The sequence below is a fragment of the Dermacentor variabilis genome, chromosome 10 (assembly GCF_050947875.1).
Source record: "Dermacentor variabilis isolate Ectoservices chromosome 10, ASM5094787v1, whole genome shotgun sequence".
Lineage (NCBI taxonomy): Eukaryota > Metazoa > Arthropoda > Arachnida > Ixodida > Ixodidae > Dermacentor > Dermacentor variabilis.
Window position 1 is genome coordinate 35809865 of NC_134577.1, and position 17843 is coordinate 35827707.

The following is a 17843-nucleotide window of genomic DNA, read 5'->3' on the forward strand; positions in this document are numbered from 1 at the left end:
CCGAGTTCAGCGGCTGCCTAATTTCTGCACCTAATGTGCGCACGCACGCACGCACGCACGCACGCACGCACGCACGCACGCACGCGCGCGCACACACACACACACACACACACACACACACACACACACACACACACAAAGAGCAGGTGATATGCGCGTTAAGCAAGAGAGATGAGATTGCTGTTTCATTATTTCCATAAACTGCTGCTTCGTTCTAGACACAACAAAAGTAATATGTGTGCCAGACGGCGCATTTTTGATCACAATCAAGCCCAATCCGCATCGAATTTCTCGGTCGCGATTGGTTCATTTGCGCAAGCTGCCCGAGGGAGCCAATCGCGGTCGGTAATTTCGATCCGGATCTGGCTTGATCGCGATCGAAATTTGTGGTCCTGTGACACCGGTATAACAGATTTGCGTTGGTTCTACGGATAGATTCTCGTGGTACCTACACAGTTCGACATCTATGTGAACTCCATGTTCCGTGATTTCATGTGAGACACACGAAGGCCCACCGGCGAAGTGGCCGCGCGTCAGAGTGAGGGCTCTGAATATATAGGGCTCTGAATATATACTGACGGGGTCGGATAATTCCAATCGTCCTGCAGGGCGACGAAACGCTGCGGTGAATATTCTCGTTTACTTCCTTTAGCGTTTCATCTCTGCGCGCTCGTTGATCTAACACACGTCGATTCTTCGGTGCGCTTCTTTTGTACTGTCCGTAGTGACTGTGCTAATCGCATGATCTATCTATCTATCTATCTATCTATCTATCTATCTATCTATCTATCTATCTATCTATCTATCTATCTATCTATCTATCTATCTATCTATCTATCTATCTATCTATCTATCTATCTATCTATCTAATCTATCTATCTATCTATCTATCTATCTATCTATCTATCTATCTATCTATCTATCTATCTATCTATCTATCTATGTATGTGTAATGTTCTGTCTCGAACCCGATACGATGTGCCGCGCGTCGTGTTGAGCGTGATCACGTGATCACGCTTGCCGCTGAAACCCTGGAAAATAGAAACTTCCGTGTTCGCAGTGCTTTCACAGCGGAACGCGAGCTGACCATCCGTCGAACGCGCATTGGACTTTCTTCCGGCCTCAAGCATGTCTCGGAGCACATGCGCTCTGTCACGCGACAGTTTTCGATGTATATGAGACGCTTTATCAGTTATATAAAGAGGGGCGGTGTGGCGTAACGAGCTTACAAAAAAAGAAAGAAAAAGCTAACTTCCAGTCACGAAGTAACGTGCATAAAAATTACGCCTTTCCAGAAACAGCGTCGCATCCGATGAACGTGGTTGGCCCCCACGATATGAAGATGGCTCTGGGGTGCCCCACAAGATAGAGTTACTGTAGCACAATAATATCATAAGAAGCCAACAAATAAAGACACCAAGGAAAGCATAGGGGAAATTAAATGTACTTATTAAGTGAATTAAAGAATGTACCATCCCAAGTAACTCTAAAACAAAATACATTCACTGAAAAATTTTCCAGCGACTGCGCCGCAGAGCCATATTGTCATATTGGTTTACTGTGGGTTTGATTTCCAAGGTATGCCCATCATTACATTAGATTCATTTCTACACGCTACACAAGACGCCACCAGAGGACGTGTGGGCTTCAATGCAAATTTCCATGCATGCATTTCACATACTGTAGCATTTGTGACGCGAAAGCACAACGGTGACAAACTTGGCAGGCGCAGTATATTGACGCAGAGAAAAAACTGCAAAACTACTGACGCAAAAGAAGGAAATACGTAAAAGAAAAGAAATAAAAAGCAACTTGCACATAGACTTCTTCAGAGCTAATAGCGAATTAGACAGATGGCAGGACGAAGCACGCAAAGTGCCTCGAGCGGTCAGTCGCGCGGCAATTTTATATACTTACGTATATTCTCGGGCTTCTTTCACGCGCCGAAAAACACTTTTTACGTAGCACGCATTGAGCAACAGAAAGGTGTTTTTGGGAGTTTTTCATGTTGCTCTACAATTTTTCTCATTGACAAATTTCATCTAATATGTGAGAAGTCGAATACTTAATACTGATTACGTAATTAGGCGGGATGCAAAAAATAATCCGAGTATCTCTCCAAGCGACGACAGACAACATATATCCTTGGTTCTGTTCTGACAGCTGCAAAGCTGTCAATAACAGCGTTTACACCGGCAGCGTTTGTTTAATAATCGGCCGCGAGCTTCAGCCAACTTCTCCGGCGGGTGACAACATTATAAACAAGATGAGAATAGGTCAAAACACGGAAATAGGCATTTCTAGGCCCTGAAAATCCAATACAGGCACCAACATCGAAATAGGCATTTGTAGGTACGATAAAGGTGACACTAAAATGTCTCCTATGCAATCCATAGTTCGTTCCTATATTATAAATAGGCGCGATGAGGATTTTAGGGGAAAAAATAGGCATTTAGTTCGCCTAAAATGTCGGTCTCTACTTAAGAGACACAAAGTGGTTTGAATTCAAGACAGTTTTATTCTAACGTGAACCAGCCGACTGATTGCGTTTTTCTAGATTTCTCTAAAATCTTACGATGCAGCAGCGTAACTTTTTGGGCTTGTTGGTGCATGGTATGAACGTCGATGCATAGCGCGCAGAAGGCGAGACAGTAAAATTCAGACACACATGCGCTCGTACTGTTCGTGTTTGTGAATTTTACTGTCTCGTCTTCTGCGCGCTGTTCATTGTTACAATGCAGTACTTCGTTGCCCCTTTGCGTCCCAGGTATCTGCCCTTCCGTTAGATTCATCACCGCTATCTTGGCTTCATAAATTTCAGTCTTTACGTCAACACTTGTGAATAACTTTTCGTCTAACCTTTGCGAAGGTAGAAGTCAGCGGTGTGCCCCAAGGCAGTGTCCTCAGTCCACTATTCCTGATTACTCATCGTAATTACCTATCAGTGATTTACCCATCATTCTCGGTTAGACTGTTCGCTTACGACTACATTATTTACCGCACAATTAAAGGTATCGATGATCACCTCTGCCCTTCAAAATGAGCTTGAGCTACCCTAAAGTTGGCGCAAAAGTTAGCAGCTGTCCCTTAACCCCTCCAAATATAACGTAACTTCTTTTGGCCGTGAGCGCACTGACCGAGTTTTCCTATTTCATAAATAATACCAAATCTCCTAGTGCTTTATTGTACAAATACCTTGACGTTCGTCTTACATCCAACAATGCACGGGCAGCTAGCTGCCTATAGCAGCCACCCGTTCCAAAGCCTTTGAACACTATAGTCGTACGAAGAAACCTGCTTAACTTCTCCCTAATCACAAAGAAATCAGCCTATCTAACCTTTGTTCGCCCGCAACTAGATTTGCTTCAACCGTACACATGGTCCCTATATCAAGATTATCTCACCCGCACGCCGAAAGATGTTCAGAATTAGAACAACCAGATTGACGACAGGCATTCACGAGCGTTTCAGCGTTGCCCAAATAAGTCGGGGCATTCCGCTTCAGTAACCGAAAACTTGTCGCGTTATCACTTCTATATCTCTCCTAGGGCATAGCAATATATACAGGGTGTTTCACATAACTTATGCCGAGAATTTGAAGAAAGTCGTCAGCCGCAGCTGACTGAAACCAACGGCATATGGTTTGCCCTCATGTGGCGCCCCTTTGAATATATTTTATATGCCGATTAATTAGTTCACTAAGACGAATTATGCAAAATTTGTAATATTCGCTTTAGGGCCAAATGCGTCTCGTTATGTTGTAGAGGGGGTTCAGAAACGACCGATCCAATTTTTGTGGCAACTTACATGCTGCGCGGTTATTTTTTTCGGCGTTTAAAGAAAGCCCGCGAAATATGAAATTAAGCCACGTGACTGCGCTCGTACGCTATCGTAGTGCAGCGCTCTCAACCAAGGCCTTTGTCTCAACCGGGCCTCGAGCCTATCGCTTATCAGGGACGACGGCGCTTAGTTCCTTTCCGCATCTTTCCCCGTGTGCCACCGCCAAAGATGCTGACGCACTGTGAAGCCGACGCCTAGAGCTGAGGCCTCACACTTCGCCACGGTCCGCGCGCGCGGTTTTTTCGCACGAACCGCGATATGAACCACAGTTGTGAGCGCACATGCAAGCGGCTAAGCACTTCTTTTTTTTTTATATTCTAAGCGTAAAGTTGTCGAAACAACGTCTTTTCGCGGTTGCACGCTATAGCACCGCGAGCGCGCCATGTAACGTCTCGTGTAGTAAGCTATGCCATAGTAAAAGAAGCTGCGCTCAGTCACAGCTTGCGACTCAATGTGTATGTCTCAGAGCCTCGCCATCCACGCATGTAGGCGCTTGGATATTTTCCAAGGATTGCCTGTATATGCTACAGGTCGACCAATGATTGTGCTCTCTCTCGTTACTCGCTTTATCTAAGCGCGGTTTTGCCTTGCAAGCATGCACCGATTCGCCCGACAACGCACTTTCCTAACACACACTTCCTTTCCCTCCTAAAGGATCAGGCACACAACAAAACCGCAGTAGCGTGCAAACCAAGAGGAACGGAACTTTTGAACGCGCCAAAAAAGAGCCTAACCTGACCGTCGTGCACTCACATAGAGCAAATCCGAGCAAGCGAACAAACCATTGACACCTATGCCACATTTTTTTCGAGAACGCCCACTTCGCGACACTTGTTGAGACGCTTCGAACATCGCGCCGGCCTTTCTCGCAACCTATCCCCCGTGCCGCCTAGGACAAATTCGTTCTGTTCGCACGACACGCCTTGCAACTAACGCAGCGGGGCGTCGTTCACAGGTCGGAGTAGGTTAGTGCAGAAAGTTGGCGCTTCCTAACATCTATTAACTACAAAAACGCATTCGACTTACCGCGTAAACAAGAAGCACATGCAACCATCGACGCCATTGCGCAAGGGCGGACTGACGTAACAGCGATGGCACCGCCACGCGCGGGCAGTGGAGCAGGCGACAAAGCGCGAAAGTTTGAATTAGTTTGAATTCTTAATATACGGTTTACTTGTTTGGACGAATTGATTACATGACTGGCAAGGGGAGCAGCTCAGTCTGGGCAGAGAAATCACCAAGGAAGAGGGGTAAAAGTGCACAGGAAGGATGCTATATTGGAGTGTGATTTGGTCACACAAAAAATGTGCATAGATTGAATGGGTGCGCGCGCTGTTGCACAAACGTGTTACACGCAAGCTCATCAAAACAACAGACAAAACAAGGCCATGACCAGGCACTCCTATATAAATTAAGTCATTCTTTGTCAATGAAATAAGGAGGCGTGCTCACACAAAATCGATGCCCATAGAGTGGTGCGACAAAGGCTCGCTCCATCCATCGCCCCCGCGTCACTACAGTGTGCCGTAGATACACACATGACCTCCGAGATTCAGCGGTGAGTCGCCGAGCCGGCGCCACATCTCAGAGGCCACAATATGAGAGGCTCGAGCTCATTAATCACTCGCAAGATGTCGCCTCTATCGTTGGCGCGCGAAGAATGAAGACGACACGCTTCTAGCCAGTTCGGTCGCGCAGTAACCCTCTGCGCCAAGCCATATATGAACCGCACTACACAAATAAACCACCGCGCGGCCTAAAATGGTATGGGACATAAAACGCAGATCATGCGGGCGCACGCAGGCAAATAAGTACCCCTGCGGCAGACACATTAGATTTCACCACTGTACGACGTCGTTGGATATCCCGTTACCAAAGCAAATAGAAGTACGTGCCGCATTTTCGCGACCATTACATGCAGCGGGAATTCAGGAACCTTGTAGTTCCAAGAGTGTGCGGATGATTCGACCATTAGCCCTTCCTCAAAGAACAGATGGCTTCTGAAGAGAGAGCATTCAACAGAGGAAGAAACGAGGATAGAAAATTCTAGGCTAGAAAAGACAAACCAAGAAATAATATCTGTCGCGCGCATATACGTAATGATGGTAATCGACTATCGCGGAGTGACCGATAGTGGCCTAGGTGGAAAATTCTGGCTAAGAGAATCGCCTTCAGGTTTTGAATGGATACCCTGTACATATGGTTCCAGTAGGAAGGCTATATAGAGGTACTAATTTTGACCAGCTGGCGTCCTTTAACGTTTCCACACTTCCCCATATGAATGTTACTGCAGCGGCGGAGAGTCGAACCCACGACCTCCTGATCAGCAACAGGATGTCATAACCGCTGAGCCAAAGCGGCGGGCATCACACGGCCGCTCTATGGCTCTACCGGAATGCACAGGCAGCAGTTCGCGCCACGCAGCTCGTGATTGGGGTTCCAAATTTCTCACCCGAGAGTGGAAAGTTGTTTATTGAACTTTTTGTAGAGAACGCTCTCATTTGTACAGTACAGTTAATGTGACTTCAGGGTTACCGTACTGCACTCGATCCATGGCCCTAAAATAAATTGATTTTATTTGTCCGTTGAAATACATGAAAACAAATTTCGATCCAGCCTTCATTGCGCACCGTTCTTCAACGTTATAGTCGAGGCCTAATCATCGTCATAATCATCTTTGCGCCCACTGCAGCACAATGACATAGATAGATAGATAGATAGATAGATAGATAGATAGATAGATAGATAGATAGATAGATAGATAGATAGATAGATAGATAGATAGATAGATAGATAGATAGATAGATAGATAGATAGATAGATAGATAGATAGGCTGTTCGCCCGACACTGAGCGGAAGTCTCGGGCAAACTGAGACTTGTCACCGAGACCAGCGACGGTGCGTTCAACGCATTACACGACGCGTCTCCACTTCCGTGCGTTCATGCGCCTGCTCAATGCGAAGGGGGACACCTTATGTGCGAAGCGATCCGGCGCAATACATGCGACATGCACGTGTATACGGCGTCGCCGGCGTCCCGCCGAAGGCGCACCGCGCGACTCTTCCGCGAGCAACGGGCTGCGCTGCGCGATCCGCTATAGAAAAAAAGAAAGAAAGACAAATATTCGGTCGACTGGGCGACACACGATACCGAGCCGAGCCGTCGCGGACGGAAACCCCGCGTGACAGGACGCAGGGGTTCTCAGCGCGACGTCGGGAGCGGCATTCCTCTCGCGACCACCGCGGATGCGGAGCCTATATGCGAGTGTGAGCTCCGAACAAAGGCATCCGATTGAGAGCCGTGCGAAAAGATGGAGCCCCTCGACGCTGTGTATGCTACTTGCGCTGCTGCGCTGGCGAGCTATACGGCGAGGCAAGGCCGAGATGAGCACGTGCCTCCGGGGCGCAATAGATGCAGCTGCGCCGCATGCTCGCCGACGTCCCAGATTTATAACGGGTCGTCGTCCTAATTGACCGCCAACCAACTGCCCCGAATTCCATTACAGGGACCCTAACACTGCGAAGCGTGTCGATCCGCAATTGCGGAGCCGCGTGGATAACAGTTGGTAGTTGAGAGTTACTTTTATTATTATTAGATCACCAGAGAACGTAGGCATTTCCATGTTCCTGCATGCCTGTCATCACCAGCGCTAAGACCGTCCACCATACTGAGTCTTTATAACGCTCATTGGTGCGAAAGGGTCAACTGGCTCACTGAGCGAAAAAGCCGGCGTACTACGTCTGTCGTCTGGACAGGCGAGAGGAGCGCATAAATTCCCATTGGCTGCGGCGACACGTCACAAACGCGCCTCGACGAATCAGAGCGGGTGAAATGTGATAGCGCGCCAGGTGTTGCGTGAGGGGAGAGGGCACATCGCCGCGACGCCACCTCACCGTCGCTCTCGGAAGCCTGTATTATCGCACGTTCCTTGTCCGTGCAAGCTCTCGCCTGCGTTCTAACTTCGCCTCGGTATAAATCAGTACATAAAACAAACAGAATAAATGTGAAATGAAAGACATTGGCGGTAGTGAGTGACGAACCTACGACCACACGACCATGGGCCGAGTGCCTTACCCACTGAGCTAATCCGTTCGCCAAGCCCGCGAGTTCATAACTCGAAGGGCCGCTCAGCGGCGTTCAATGGGACATTAAGCTTTCGTATTCGCAACTCATAAGTGCTTAGGTGTCCTCTACTTTCATTTTGTTTCTTTCGTGTGTGTGTGTGTGTGTGTGTGTGTGTGTGTGTGTGTGTGTGTGTGTGTGTGTGTGTATGTGTGTGATCTAGATATTTTTCATAGCTCGTTGTCATTGTTCTGTTCAGAGATTTGCATGCGTTGGGTTTTTTCGTAGTTTCACACACTGTTCAACTGCCTTTCTCCTCCTTTTTATTTTGCATTTACCTTGCACTTCGTTGTATGCGCACTCTTGTTTTCATAATTGTTCTTTTTATTCGTTGTGTATGTGTGTTTTACTTATATTTGGTTATATTATATTTTGGTTCGGTACTTTATGTATGCGTGCAGGAGGGGCGGGAAGGGGGCAGCGCTCAGACCTTAGGGTTGTTCCTGGGCACGTTAAATCAATGATTAATTGATCTTCATTATCATCGCCAACATCGAGCTCAAAGAAAAAAGGAGGATACGTCTACCTCCAATCTTAGAACTATAGCAACACATATATAACAAACGGAGCGGGAAACGTAGGAGCAACATTAAAGACTGCTTCAAAACTCCTTTTTAAATTCGTTTGGCAGGAAAAGGTTGATGACTGTAGCCGAGAAAATTATTTAAAAAGTAACTTTATTCTCCCGACCCTTTCAGATTAACGATATATGAACAATCCACTGTAATGCCTGCGGGGCAAAGTATCCACTGCACGTTTCCGTTTGAATACGCGTATGTATTGACTGCGAAGAAATTGACATTTCTCGGACCACTAGCGCTCCAAAGACCAAATGCATTTGATGCCGTCATACTTAAGCCGAACGTTGCGAAGAGTGTTCCTTTTAGACTGTACATAAATCATACAATCTAGAGGCTTTCCCATTTTCCCGTGTTGGGGTGGAGGGAAGGGGGGGGGGAGGCGCAGAAAATAAATGAGTCGTTGTTGTGATCACAAATTGGAAATTTATTTACGCAATGTTACTTCCTCGTACAAAAATAATCCTCTCGTAACATTCAACGACAACGCATAATCAAAGAAAAAGGAAATACTAACAGACACATGCAGTCTGCGCTTCGACCGTAATTATGCGCCGCAGATTGTCACTTATACTTTCTAAAGAACTTCACCCACATGAATACCAAAAGAAAAAGTACGACCCATTACAAAAGTTCAAGACAAGTGCAATGGCAAGAGACAGTCCAACTTTTGCAGTAAAAATGCAGCCGCTGTAATTGGGGGTCTACCTACGGTTCGCGGGGAGGAGGGAAGGAGGGTCCTCCCCCGTAATGGACTCTTATGTGTACAGTGAAGGAAGGACCATATACAAGACAAACAGTGGTATTTCACACTTAGCGCAGGTTATAGGTTCCAGGAGCTATCCATCAATGCGGCGTCAGACGTTCGATTTCTTGTTTAAACGACTGGCTTTCCAAACTCTATAGCTAGCATTTGCACTACCATGTATATCACACAAAGAGCCAGCAGCGAAATAAAAAGTTCATTTACTAACTCAAATGTTCATCACTGAAGATGTCCAAAAGAGAAATCAAGATATGAAGTTACGTTGCTCTTCTCTCTTTCGAACCTTTCTTTCTACTCTTTCCCACTTTATTCACTTCACCACTCCCTAGGCGAACACCTTTGCTTTAGTTGCTTTGCATGCGCTATACCTTAGTGCATCTTCTTTCAAAAGCATTCGATATTTGTTCCTTACATCCCGTGCTTTGTAAAGCTTTAGCCGCCGTAAAGGCGTCGTCATTGTTAGCGTTAAATCTGATGGCGGCTGCACACGTATTTGCATGTCCGTCTGTGTATATCCCTGAAGCATTTTCAGTTGTTGGGAACTGCCATGCCTTCGCACAATTGCGAACTGCTGTCCGTCTGCTTTTTTCAATCGCGCTCCCGATTTGCCTTTCCCCGAGGGAAAAAAGCGCGTGACCACACGATATATACGCGCATGCGTAATACGGATTACACGTTGTTACGCTGCAAAGCTCCCGCCTCTCTAATCTGCCCCTCCTTTTCAATCTTTTCACCCCCATCAGCTTCTCTTTGTTTTTTTTTTCCTCTTCGCGGCAGCGTTTGACACAGTTTCCGGTGCTCCGCAGACTATCACCTGCCGCTGAACACACGCGTATGTACGCGCATTCACAAAAAAATCGTGCAGCATTGTGGGGGCTAGCTATACAGGCCGTTGCGTGTAATAAGCCATGTCATGTATAGGGCCGAACGCGCAACGAAAACTGTATTCATCCGCGTCAGCGTTCGTCTGCTATCAAGGCAATCGCATGCAGAGAGAATAAACATTCATTAACTCGTTATGAGTGATGCGTCTTGCTTCGGGTGGAGCGCTCTGCACAAGGTCCCGTTGCTGCAGTGGCCGCGTGCCTATGTAGCCCGCAGGATCAAGTTGCGACTCGCATCGAGTCGGGCCATAAGCAAGTTTTTCTGAACGAATTCGGGAACGCTCGCAAACACATGTGTGCACGGCGAAAGCATCGCTTTCTCAGTTTATATATGCACGCGCCTTATAAATTAAGAGGTACTATAACGGTGCACCGTTTTATTAATAACACTATCTTCATCTGAGACAGTGTAGTCGATTCAGCCCCCCCCCCCCCCTCGCACAACTTTCCGCAATGCTGCTGCACTGATTTCACTTGGACCGGACCCCTGACTGCGGGAGTTCCTTCCTGTCCGTTATATATACCCAAGAGCATTCATGCACTGACAAAGAGCTACACGCATTTTTCTTCATCTTTCCTTCATGTCTTCATTATTCCGTTTCCATTCTCTCCCGCTTCTTTTCATTTTTTCCCTCCCCCCCTCTCTCTCTGCGTCTCTCTCGGCGGGACGTCCTGCGGCGGTAGCTGGCGGCGACATGCTCACCCGTCGAAGCGCAGCAGCTCGGAAGCTAAACGGAAAACAAAACAAGCGAAAACCGATAAAAGGAAAACGATAGTGAATTAAAAAAAAAATATATCGGTGAGAAAGTAGACCGGCGGAACGGAAGCAGTACGGGGCATGGGATGCGAGTATATATTCCAGCTGCGCGAAAAAAAAAAAAAAAAAAAGAGTTGCGACACGCTCTTGCCGGCGTAGCACGCCTGGCAGTCTGCGAGTAGATAGACCGTTATATACGCAAGCTCGCACGGTAGCGTGTAGATCGCGGAGCGGATAAATATTAAAAAAAAAAGAAGAGGGAAAGAGAGAGAATCCCGGTTCAGGAAGGAGCTCTCGCGAGACGTTAGAACAAGTGCACAGCGCGCGATATGCAAGGCTGCACACCTCTCGCGAGCGTCGATCGAATTGCCGCCCGGCGTGTTCGCGTTGTTACCCGCACTTCGTCCCGATGCAGTTCGGTTCAGCGCCGCCAAGGCTGGGCGCGTAGGTTTTTAACCGAGCGCGCGCGCGCGAGAGAGAGAGAGAGAGCGAGAGAGAGAGAGAGAGAGAGAGAGAGAGAGAGACTAATAGTGGGGCGGAAAAAGAGGGAAGAGCTGTCCAGCGCGTAAGCATTTGACGCAGACTTTGCCAACCAGAAGTACCTGATAATAAAGTGCATTGCATTGTGTTGTATTCTAATGAATAGTGTTGTATCCCATGGGTGGCCTTGCTAACCAGTATATATACTCACACTATTGCCATCTCGATTCCTTTCCCCGTTCGTGCACATATATGATCAAAACTAGGGGGTGATCGTACCGAAGTCATATGTGAACATGTCAGCCAACCAGCCAGAACAGACTGACTGTGCTTCACTTATGTTCAGAGCTTAAATACTTGTTTCTCCCCTCCCCCCCCCGCTATAATTGTTTATTCTTTATTTTTTTTATTGTCGAGTGACGCTTAGCATTCCGTTTCCTGAATGGCATTATACACTACAGCGAAGAGAACGTATATATCACATGTAGTATAACGCCAATAAAATCAACTTGCACATACTCATGTGCGCGCAAGCATACATATATAAGTATAAGCGACGACAAAGTACGGTAGCCAAAACGGATACACGAACGTAATGTTTGAGAATAAAAGTACGAGCATTGCCAAACCAGTCTCGAGATGCACTGCCAAACCAGTCTGACGCGAGCTGACTCATTCATGCAAATATATATAACAGGCCCGATATCAAAGTACACTATTTATCCGGTGTAGAAAAAAAAAAGTCACCGACAAATTTGAGCGCGCTTTCATTTCGCGACATACTGGCTGGCGTGGTCAAGCTGTCTCGTGCGGCACGTTGCAAAGTTGTGGCGCGACTGACTCGCTAATCGCGCGGTCGCGAGGCAGCGCGTGGGCGCGATTCACAGCCGCCGCCGCAGACAGACCTCCGCTCATGCAGCGCTTTGTTTCCATATGTGTTATCGGTGGCGTCATTGGTGAACAACAGACGACGCGCGCTACTCTGGCGCCATCTCGCAGCCATCGTCACCGCAAAACCAGTCTTGCGCGGCACTGCACGCTTTTCTTCTCACGCTTCCACCATATCCTCCTTCTCCGCTTTCCTTCTTGCGCTCTCTTCGCTACATCGCTCTTTCACCCGGGCTGCGCGTTCGCTATTTCATCCTTCGTTGTGCTCGTCCGCTAGGTTAAAAGGGCGCCTAATTAAGAGCTGTGCTCTAAACGAAACACAGAAAAAGAGCGTGAGGAAAAACATTTGCAAAACTTGTATTCAGTGCATTGCTATAAAAGTACCTATAATTATAGAATTACTAGTGAATAAATGCTATGGCAGCCGTACCACCTGCCACATAGTCTTTTAGTTTAAACTTATTGGCAATGACTTAAAACAAAGTGGACACCTCAGTTGTCGATTCGGGATCTAGACACGAACATGAAGGATTGTACTTACAAAGCTCGATGAATTCATTCAACGCGTAGGTCTCGGCGCGGAGATACCAAGGCGAACCAGAGTTGTTCGTTATATCCGGGTTTTCGCAATACCAAACCGGTGGTAGCGTGGTCGTTCTGACAGCGAAATATACGGTCGAGTGGTAAGGGAACGCTGTTACCGGTGTCACACGGCGGCACTCTCGATCGCGATCGAGCCTAATCCGGACCGAAATTCTCGACCGCTATTGGCTCTCTCCCGTAGCTTGCGCAGAGGAGCCAATCGCGGCCTAGAAATTCCATCCCGATCGGGCTCGAAAGTCCCCCCGTGTAACACCCGTATAAGCCCAGGTTATTTTCCATTACTAACCTCCCGGGCCCGGACTAAAGAGCAAATCCAAGAGATTTTACTGAGACGCTTGGCGGCTTGCCACAAGAATTCTGCAGGCAGTTTCATGATGAAATAATAGCGCGGAAGTGGCCCTGTAATGTACAAATAACAAAATCATGTCCACAAAATTCCGCCATATTGGAAACCGTTCGCGGAGATTATCTTTACAGATCGTTATTAGTATTTTTTTTTTCATTTTATATACCTATAATGCAGTGAACAGTGTGCGCTAGGTTTGTTTGTTTTGTATTAGTTCTCATCTCGAGCGGAGAGAGCAACGACCTACACTAATTATTTCATGTAAAAGCGTCGTTCAACATTATGAACCTGCACACTGCGCCGAAATACTGCAGTGGGCACTTTGACTCTACTGAATCCGGCCGAGCGCAGAGAGCCCTTATATGGCTTCGTTGCGTGCCCGACGGCAGACGCCGCGGTGGAGTGAGATAAGATAAAAAGCAGGGCGTCCGGCCATTCCCTTCGAACACACAAAACACCGAACAGGCTGGCGTGCTCGAAAGGCTCGTCAGCTAGCTCGGCTGACACCGTCCACTGAGTGCAGTCACCTTTCAGACCCCCCCCCCCCCCTTTCTTTTCACCCTCAAAGTGCGCTTCTCCTCAGTTCTTACGTGACAAAGCGTATAACATGATTTCGACTCGAACACTTCGAGTCACGCGAAAACGAACGCAGCCACGCGTATAATACTGCGGTTTATCGGCATTTCTTTTTTTCGTGGGCCTCGAGCGCGTACACATGCGAACGCAGGAGGCCCGGGCGGAAGTAAAAACATAAATGTTCTACAGAGAAAGAAAAGGCAAGAGAGAAAGAGGCACTTTCACCCCTCGCTGGCAACCGGCGCTGCAGGTCCGTCCGTCGGTCGGTCGGACACTTGTTGCTTCGCCGCCGCTTTTGCGCGCATGCAGCAGCGGGTGACGCAAACATTCCAAACTCCAAATGAAAGGCCAGCTCCCATTGGCCGAGAGCGCGCGGCCGCGCAGAAACCACTTTTGCGATTGGTCAATCGGCAGCGACCATCGCCGTCGCCATCTTACGGCGTGCACGCCCAGCGCTTGCAAATCTCCCCGGCCTGGCGGCGGCGGCCTAGCTCGGTAGTAGCGGCGAAAAAAAAATATCCCTCCTCGCGCCGTCTGGCGTTGTGCTGTGCCTCGGACAGTCCGCTAAAAACAAAAGCGACAGTATTTCGCGGGTGGCTACACACACAATGGCTGCGTTCCAGGGTCCCGCGTACGGATTAAGCCGGGAATGCATGCTAAAGGTAAGCACTCTTCTCCTGTACGAACTCTTCTTCGCTCGGCACTATGTGCGGTACAAGACGGACCGCCGTACGGCTGGTGTTGCTGTCAGACCGGTTGGTTGTACGCTAAGCATCGAAGCCAAGCGCGCGCTGTCACGCATCGTTTCGCTCGCAAATGGCCATTCACGCTGCCGAAAAAAAGCGCGCATGGCGAGGCGGTATGCGTTTCCGTTAACGAGAGTCTGAGTGCTTAAAACGAGCCGCCCAAAGAAGCAAACAAGTGCGCCGATCTTTCAGACCGGCGTTTTTCTGTTTTGTCTTTATCGTTGATCGCGCGACACTGGACGTATGACGTTGGGCCGTCAAGCGCTCAATTGCTCGCGACTAACTTATGTTACTTTTTTTTTTTTTCCGCTGGGACGGGAAGCGAACGGGGTGTAGCGGTGAAAGCCGGCGAAAGCCTTGAAACGTCGTTAAGCGACACGGTTTCTTTTCACGCCGAAAAAAAAACGCAGAGAGAGAAAAAAAAAAGTTGCTGCGCGCGCAACTGACCTCCAGACATGCCTTCACAACTTCGAACGAATGAACCAAAACACCGTACTCGCGCGTCGTTCGTTGAAAGTGCGATCACGGCGTAATCAGTTGCTCAACCTCTGCCGTACGCCTCATAATCGAAAGCAGGAAGCGCGCGCATTGGCGAACGTAAAAGCGCGACCGAAAACGCGTTCACGAGTTTCAATTTGTGTCACGTACCATAAACGATGTCGTGTTTCCCGTGCAGGCACAGGCAAAGTTTGAAATGCCGCGAGCTGTCGAGGCGCTGGACTGGATCAAAGCCGTCACCGAGCTCGACCTGGATCCACCAAACTCGGAGAAAGGCTTTCAGGACCAGCTGGACTTTGCAGACGTCTTGAAAGATGGGACAGCGCTTTGCACGTAAGCACGCTGCGTGCTGCACGGTTGCAGCGTACAAGCACGGCCCATCCGAAACTCGCAGTGTCGTAGGTCACGTGTCAATTATGATTTGCAAAAGCTTAAACTTGATCCAACGTGGCATCAGCTAGGTACTTTAGTGACTTACTGCTAACTTCGATGTGTGAAATCTCATGCTGCAACCGAAGTTGTTTCGCATTGAAGTCGCCTGTCGGCGCGATTGCAACCGTTTAAGCGATAACCTGTGTGACATCTACAGCAGACTTTCATAATACAATGCCAACAAGAAATGTGATCCAATGTGCTGAATTATATATATATATATATGACCTTTTGCTGCTGCTTTAATATATTTACATTGCCAGAGGTACATCTACATAATTTACTATTCTTTTTCACATTGTTTACAGGCTTATTAACAAACTTCAACCTGGTTCTGTGCCAAAGATTAACACAATGAAAGCACCATTCAAACAGGTAGGGGTTCTTATTTTGACTTGATGTCATTTGCATGGCTGATGTGACGATTTTTCAACTGTGCAGAGTGGAAGGCTCGAAGTTGCATTCATTCAGCACCCTCACCACATGTGTGCCGTCACTAACAATGGAAATTTTAAAATCTTTTTCACAGAGGGAGAACTTGGAAATGTTTCTCAAAGCCTGTGAAAGCTATGGGCTCAAATCGCACGACCTTTTCCAAGTGAACGATTTGTATGAAAGGAAAAACCTTTACATGGTAAACAAATTTCGTGTTTGCAGTGTACATTTCATGTCTTTGTGCCATCTTTTTTGCACCATTGCATCTAGAATAAATTTCCAGTGCATTTTTTTACTGAACTCGAAATAATTTCATCTTTACTGCATTTGCAGGTTGTCAACTGCATGTTCGCGTTAGGTGGTTTGGTAAGTTACGTTTTATATATGTGAAAAATAGATGGGAGGGAGGGGAGTATTGGTCAGTTTGTGTGTGTATCCTTAAAGAAAAAGTCTTAGATTTTGTGGTTGACGAATTACTATAGGTAATGTTTGGCGAGACATAATTGTTCATAGTACGATCCTTGGCAAAACTTGGTGATTATGGGGTAATATTACGCTACAGTGAAGTGACAGCTATTTTCCCATCAATATAGCACACTGGTGTAGTGAATGGCTATTGCACTCAACATGCATATCTGAAATGATAACGATGCACACAATAATTACTACACATTAAATGCTTGTTATATGAGGTGATGAGATTTGGTGCAAAGCCAAAGACAAGACTTAGACAGTGCTTTAACTATCCATATTTTCTCAAGTTTATCTTCTTTCACTGCTTGTCTCGTTCATATTGAACTGAGTGCAGAATACATCCTACAAGCACTACGAAAACTGTAACCCTACGATTCACCAATGCACCTCCTCACTGAACTCTTCCTCAATTGCTAACTTGGTAAATTGCAGATAGTGCCATGCCTTGCCTGAAATCGATACCCCATTTGATAACACCCATTGGCTGTCTCTCCTGATTGCATACAGTTATTCAACAATGCCCCTTGACAATTCTTATAGCAAAATATTTCGTGAGAAGTATGTAGGCTTCACATGGAGGGGGGGGGGGTTTCAGCACCAAGCTTAAAGTAACCTCTCACCTTTTCCTGAGAGTTCAGCATTGGCATTCCTTTCCTGTGTAGGCGCAGAAAAAGGGATACCCAGGTCCCACAATTGGAGTCAAGGTAGCCGATGAAAACCGACGAGGCTTCACCAAGGAGAAACTGCAGCTCGGCAAGACCATCATCGGACTACAGTCGGGCACCAACAAAGGAGCATCTCAGGCTGGGATGACACCATATGGTGCATCGAGGCAGATCCTGCCGGACGGCCGATGAACTGACTGGTCTGTTTTCCGTGCCCCCTGACAACGGTGAACCAATCCATCTCCGCATCCATCTTTCTCCCGCACCATCGAATTTATGCAGAAAGTGTTCTCGTGCGATGCATCTTCCTTCGAAGTGTCGTTCGCAAGCGGCTGGACGCTTGCTGGTGGTATGTGCCAACTTCTGCAATAGTAGACGTGCATTTATTTCGGCCGGCGTGCTCTCCCGTCGTCTTTGACCGGCCCTCTGTGGTTTTACACTGGCTTGTTGCTCTGACAGATCTTCCACCTGCGGCGTGCTTCACAGTGCCTTCATCCCTTGAACCTTCTAGTTTGTTGCACCAGCCTCGTACAAGTTGCAGAACCCTTTCGTTTACTTTTTGTCGCCGTGTCAGTGTTTCCGAAGTGTTGTCTTCACCTTGAATTCTCGGGGAAGGCTTAGTATTGAAATTAGGATTTTGAAATTTAAAATAAGAAGCCGTATATTGACGTGTTGAGTATGTGTGTTAGCTTTTGCTGTTGCTTCATTGAAAATAAATGCTGAAAGCAGAGAAAGGCCAGCGTTGGCTTGTT

General features: G+C 47.4%; 2 protein-coding genes across 2 annotated transcripts in view; one reads left to right on the plus strand and one right to left on the minus strand.

Annotated features, from left to right (window-relative positions):
• The window catches only part of LOC142560316 (gamma-interferon-inducible lysosomal thiol reductase-like), a 52135-nt gene extending 47213 nt beyond the window's left edge, over nucleotides 1–4922 (minus strand). The window contains exon 1 of the mRNA XM_075672312.1: nucleotides 4867–4922. Within this exon, the coding sequence (XP_075528427.1) occupies nucleotides 4867–4886 (20 nt within the window). The 5' untranslated portion in view covers nucleotides 4887–4922. The remainder of the gene's footprint in view (nucleotides 1–4866) is intronic.
• Nucleotides 4923–14229: 9307 nt separating this feature from the next.
• LOC142560317 (myophilin-like) lies at nucleotides 14230–17830 on the plus strand. The gene is made up of 6 exons (XM_075672314.1): nucleotides 14230–14503; nucleotides 15264–15418; nucleotides 15826–15892; nucleotides 16047–16151; nucleotides 16286–16318; nucleotides 17089–17830. Exons 1-6 carry the CDS (start codon nucleotides 14450–14452, stop codon nucleotides 17281–17283), a joined length of 609 nt encoding a protein of 202 aa, XP_075528429.1. The 5' UTR covers nucleotides 14230–14449; the 3' UTR covers nucleotides 17284–17830.
• Nucleotides 17831–17843: the final 13 nt, after the last annotated feature.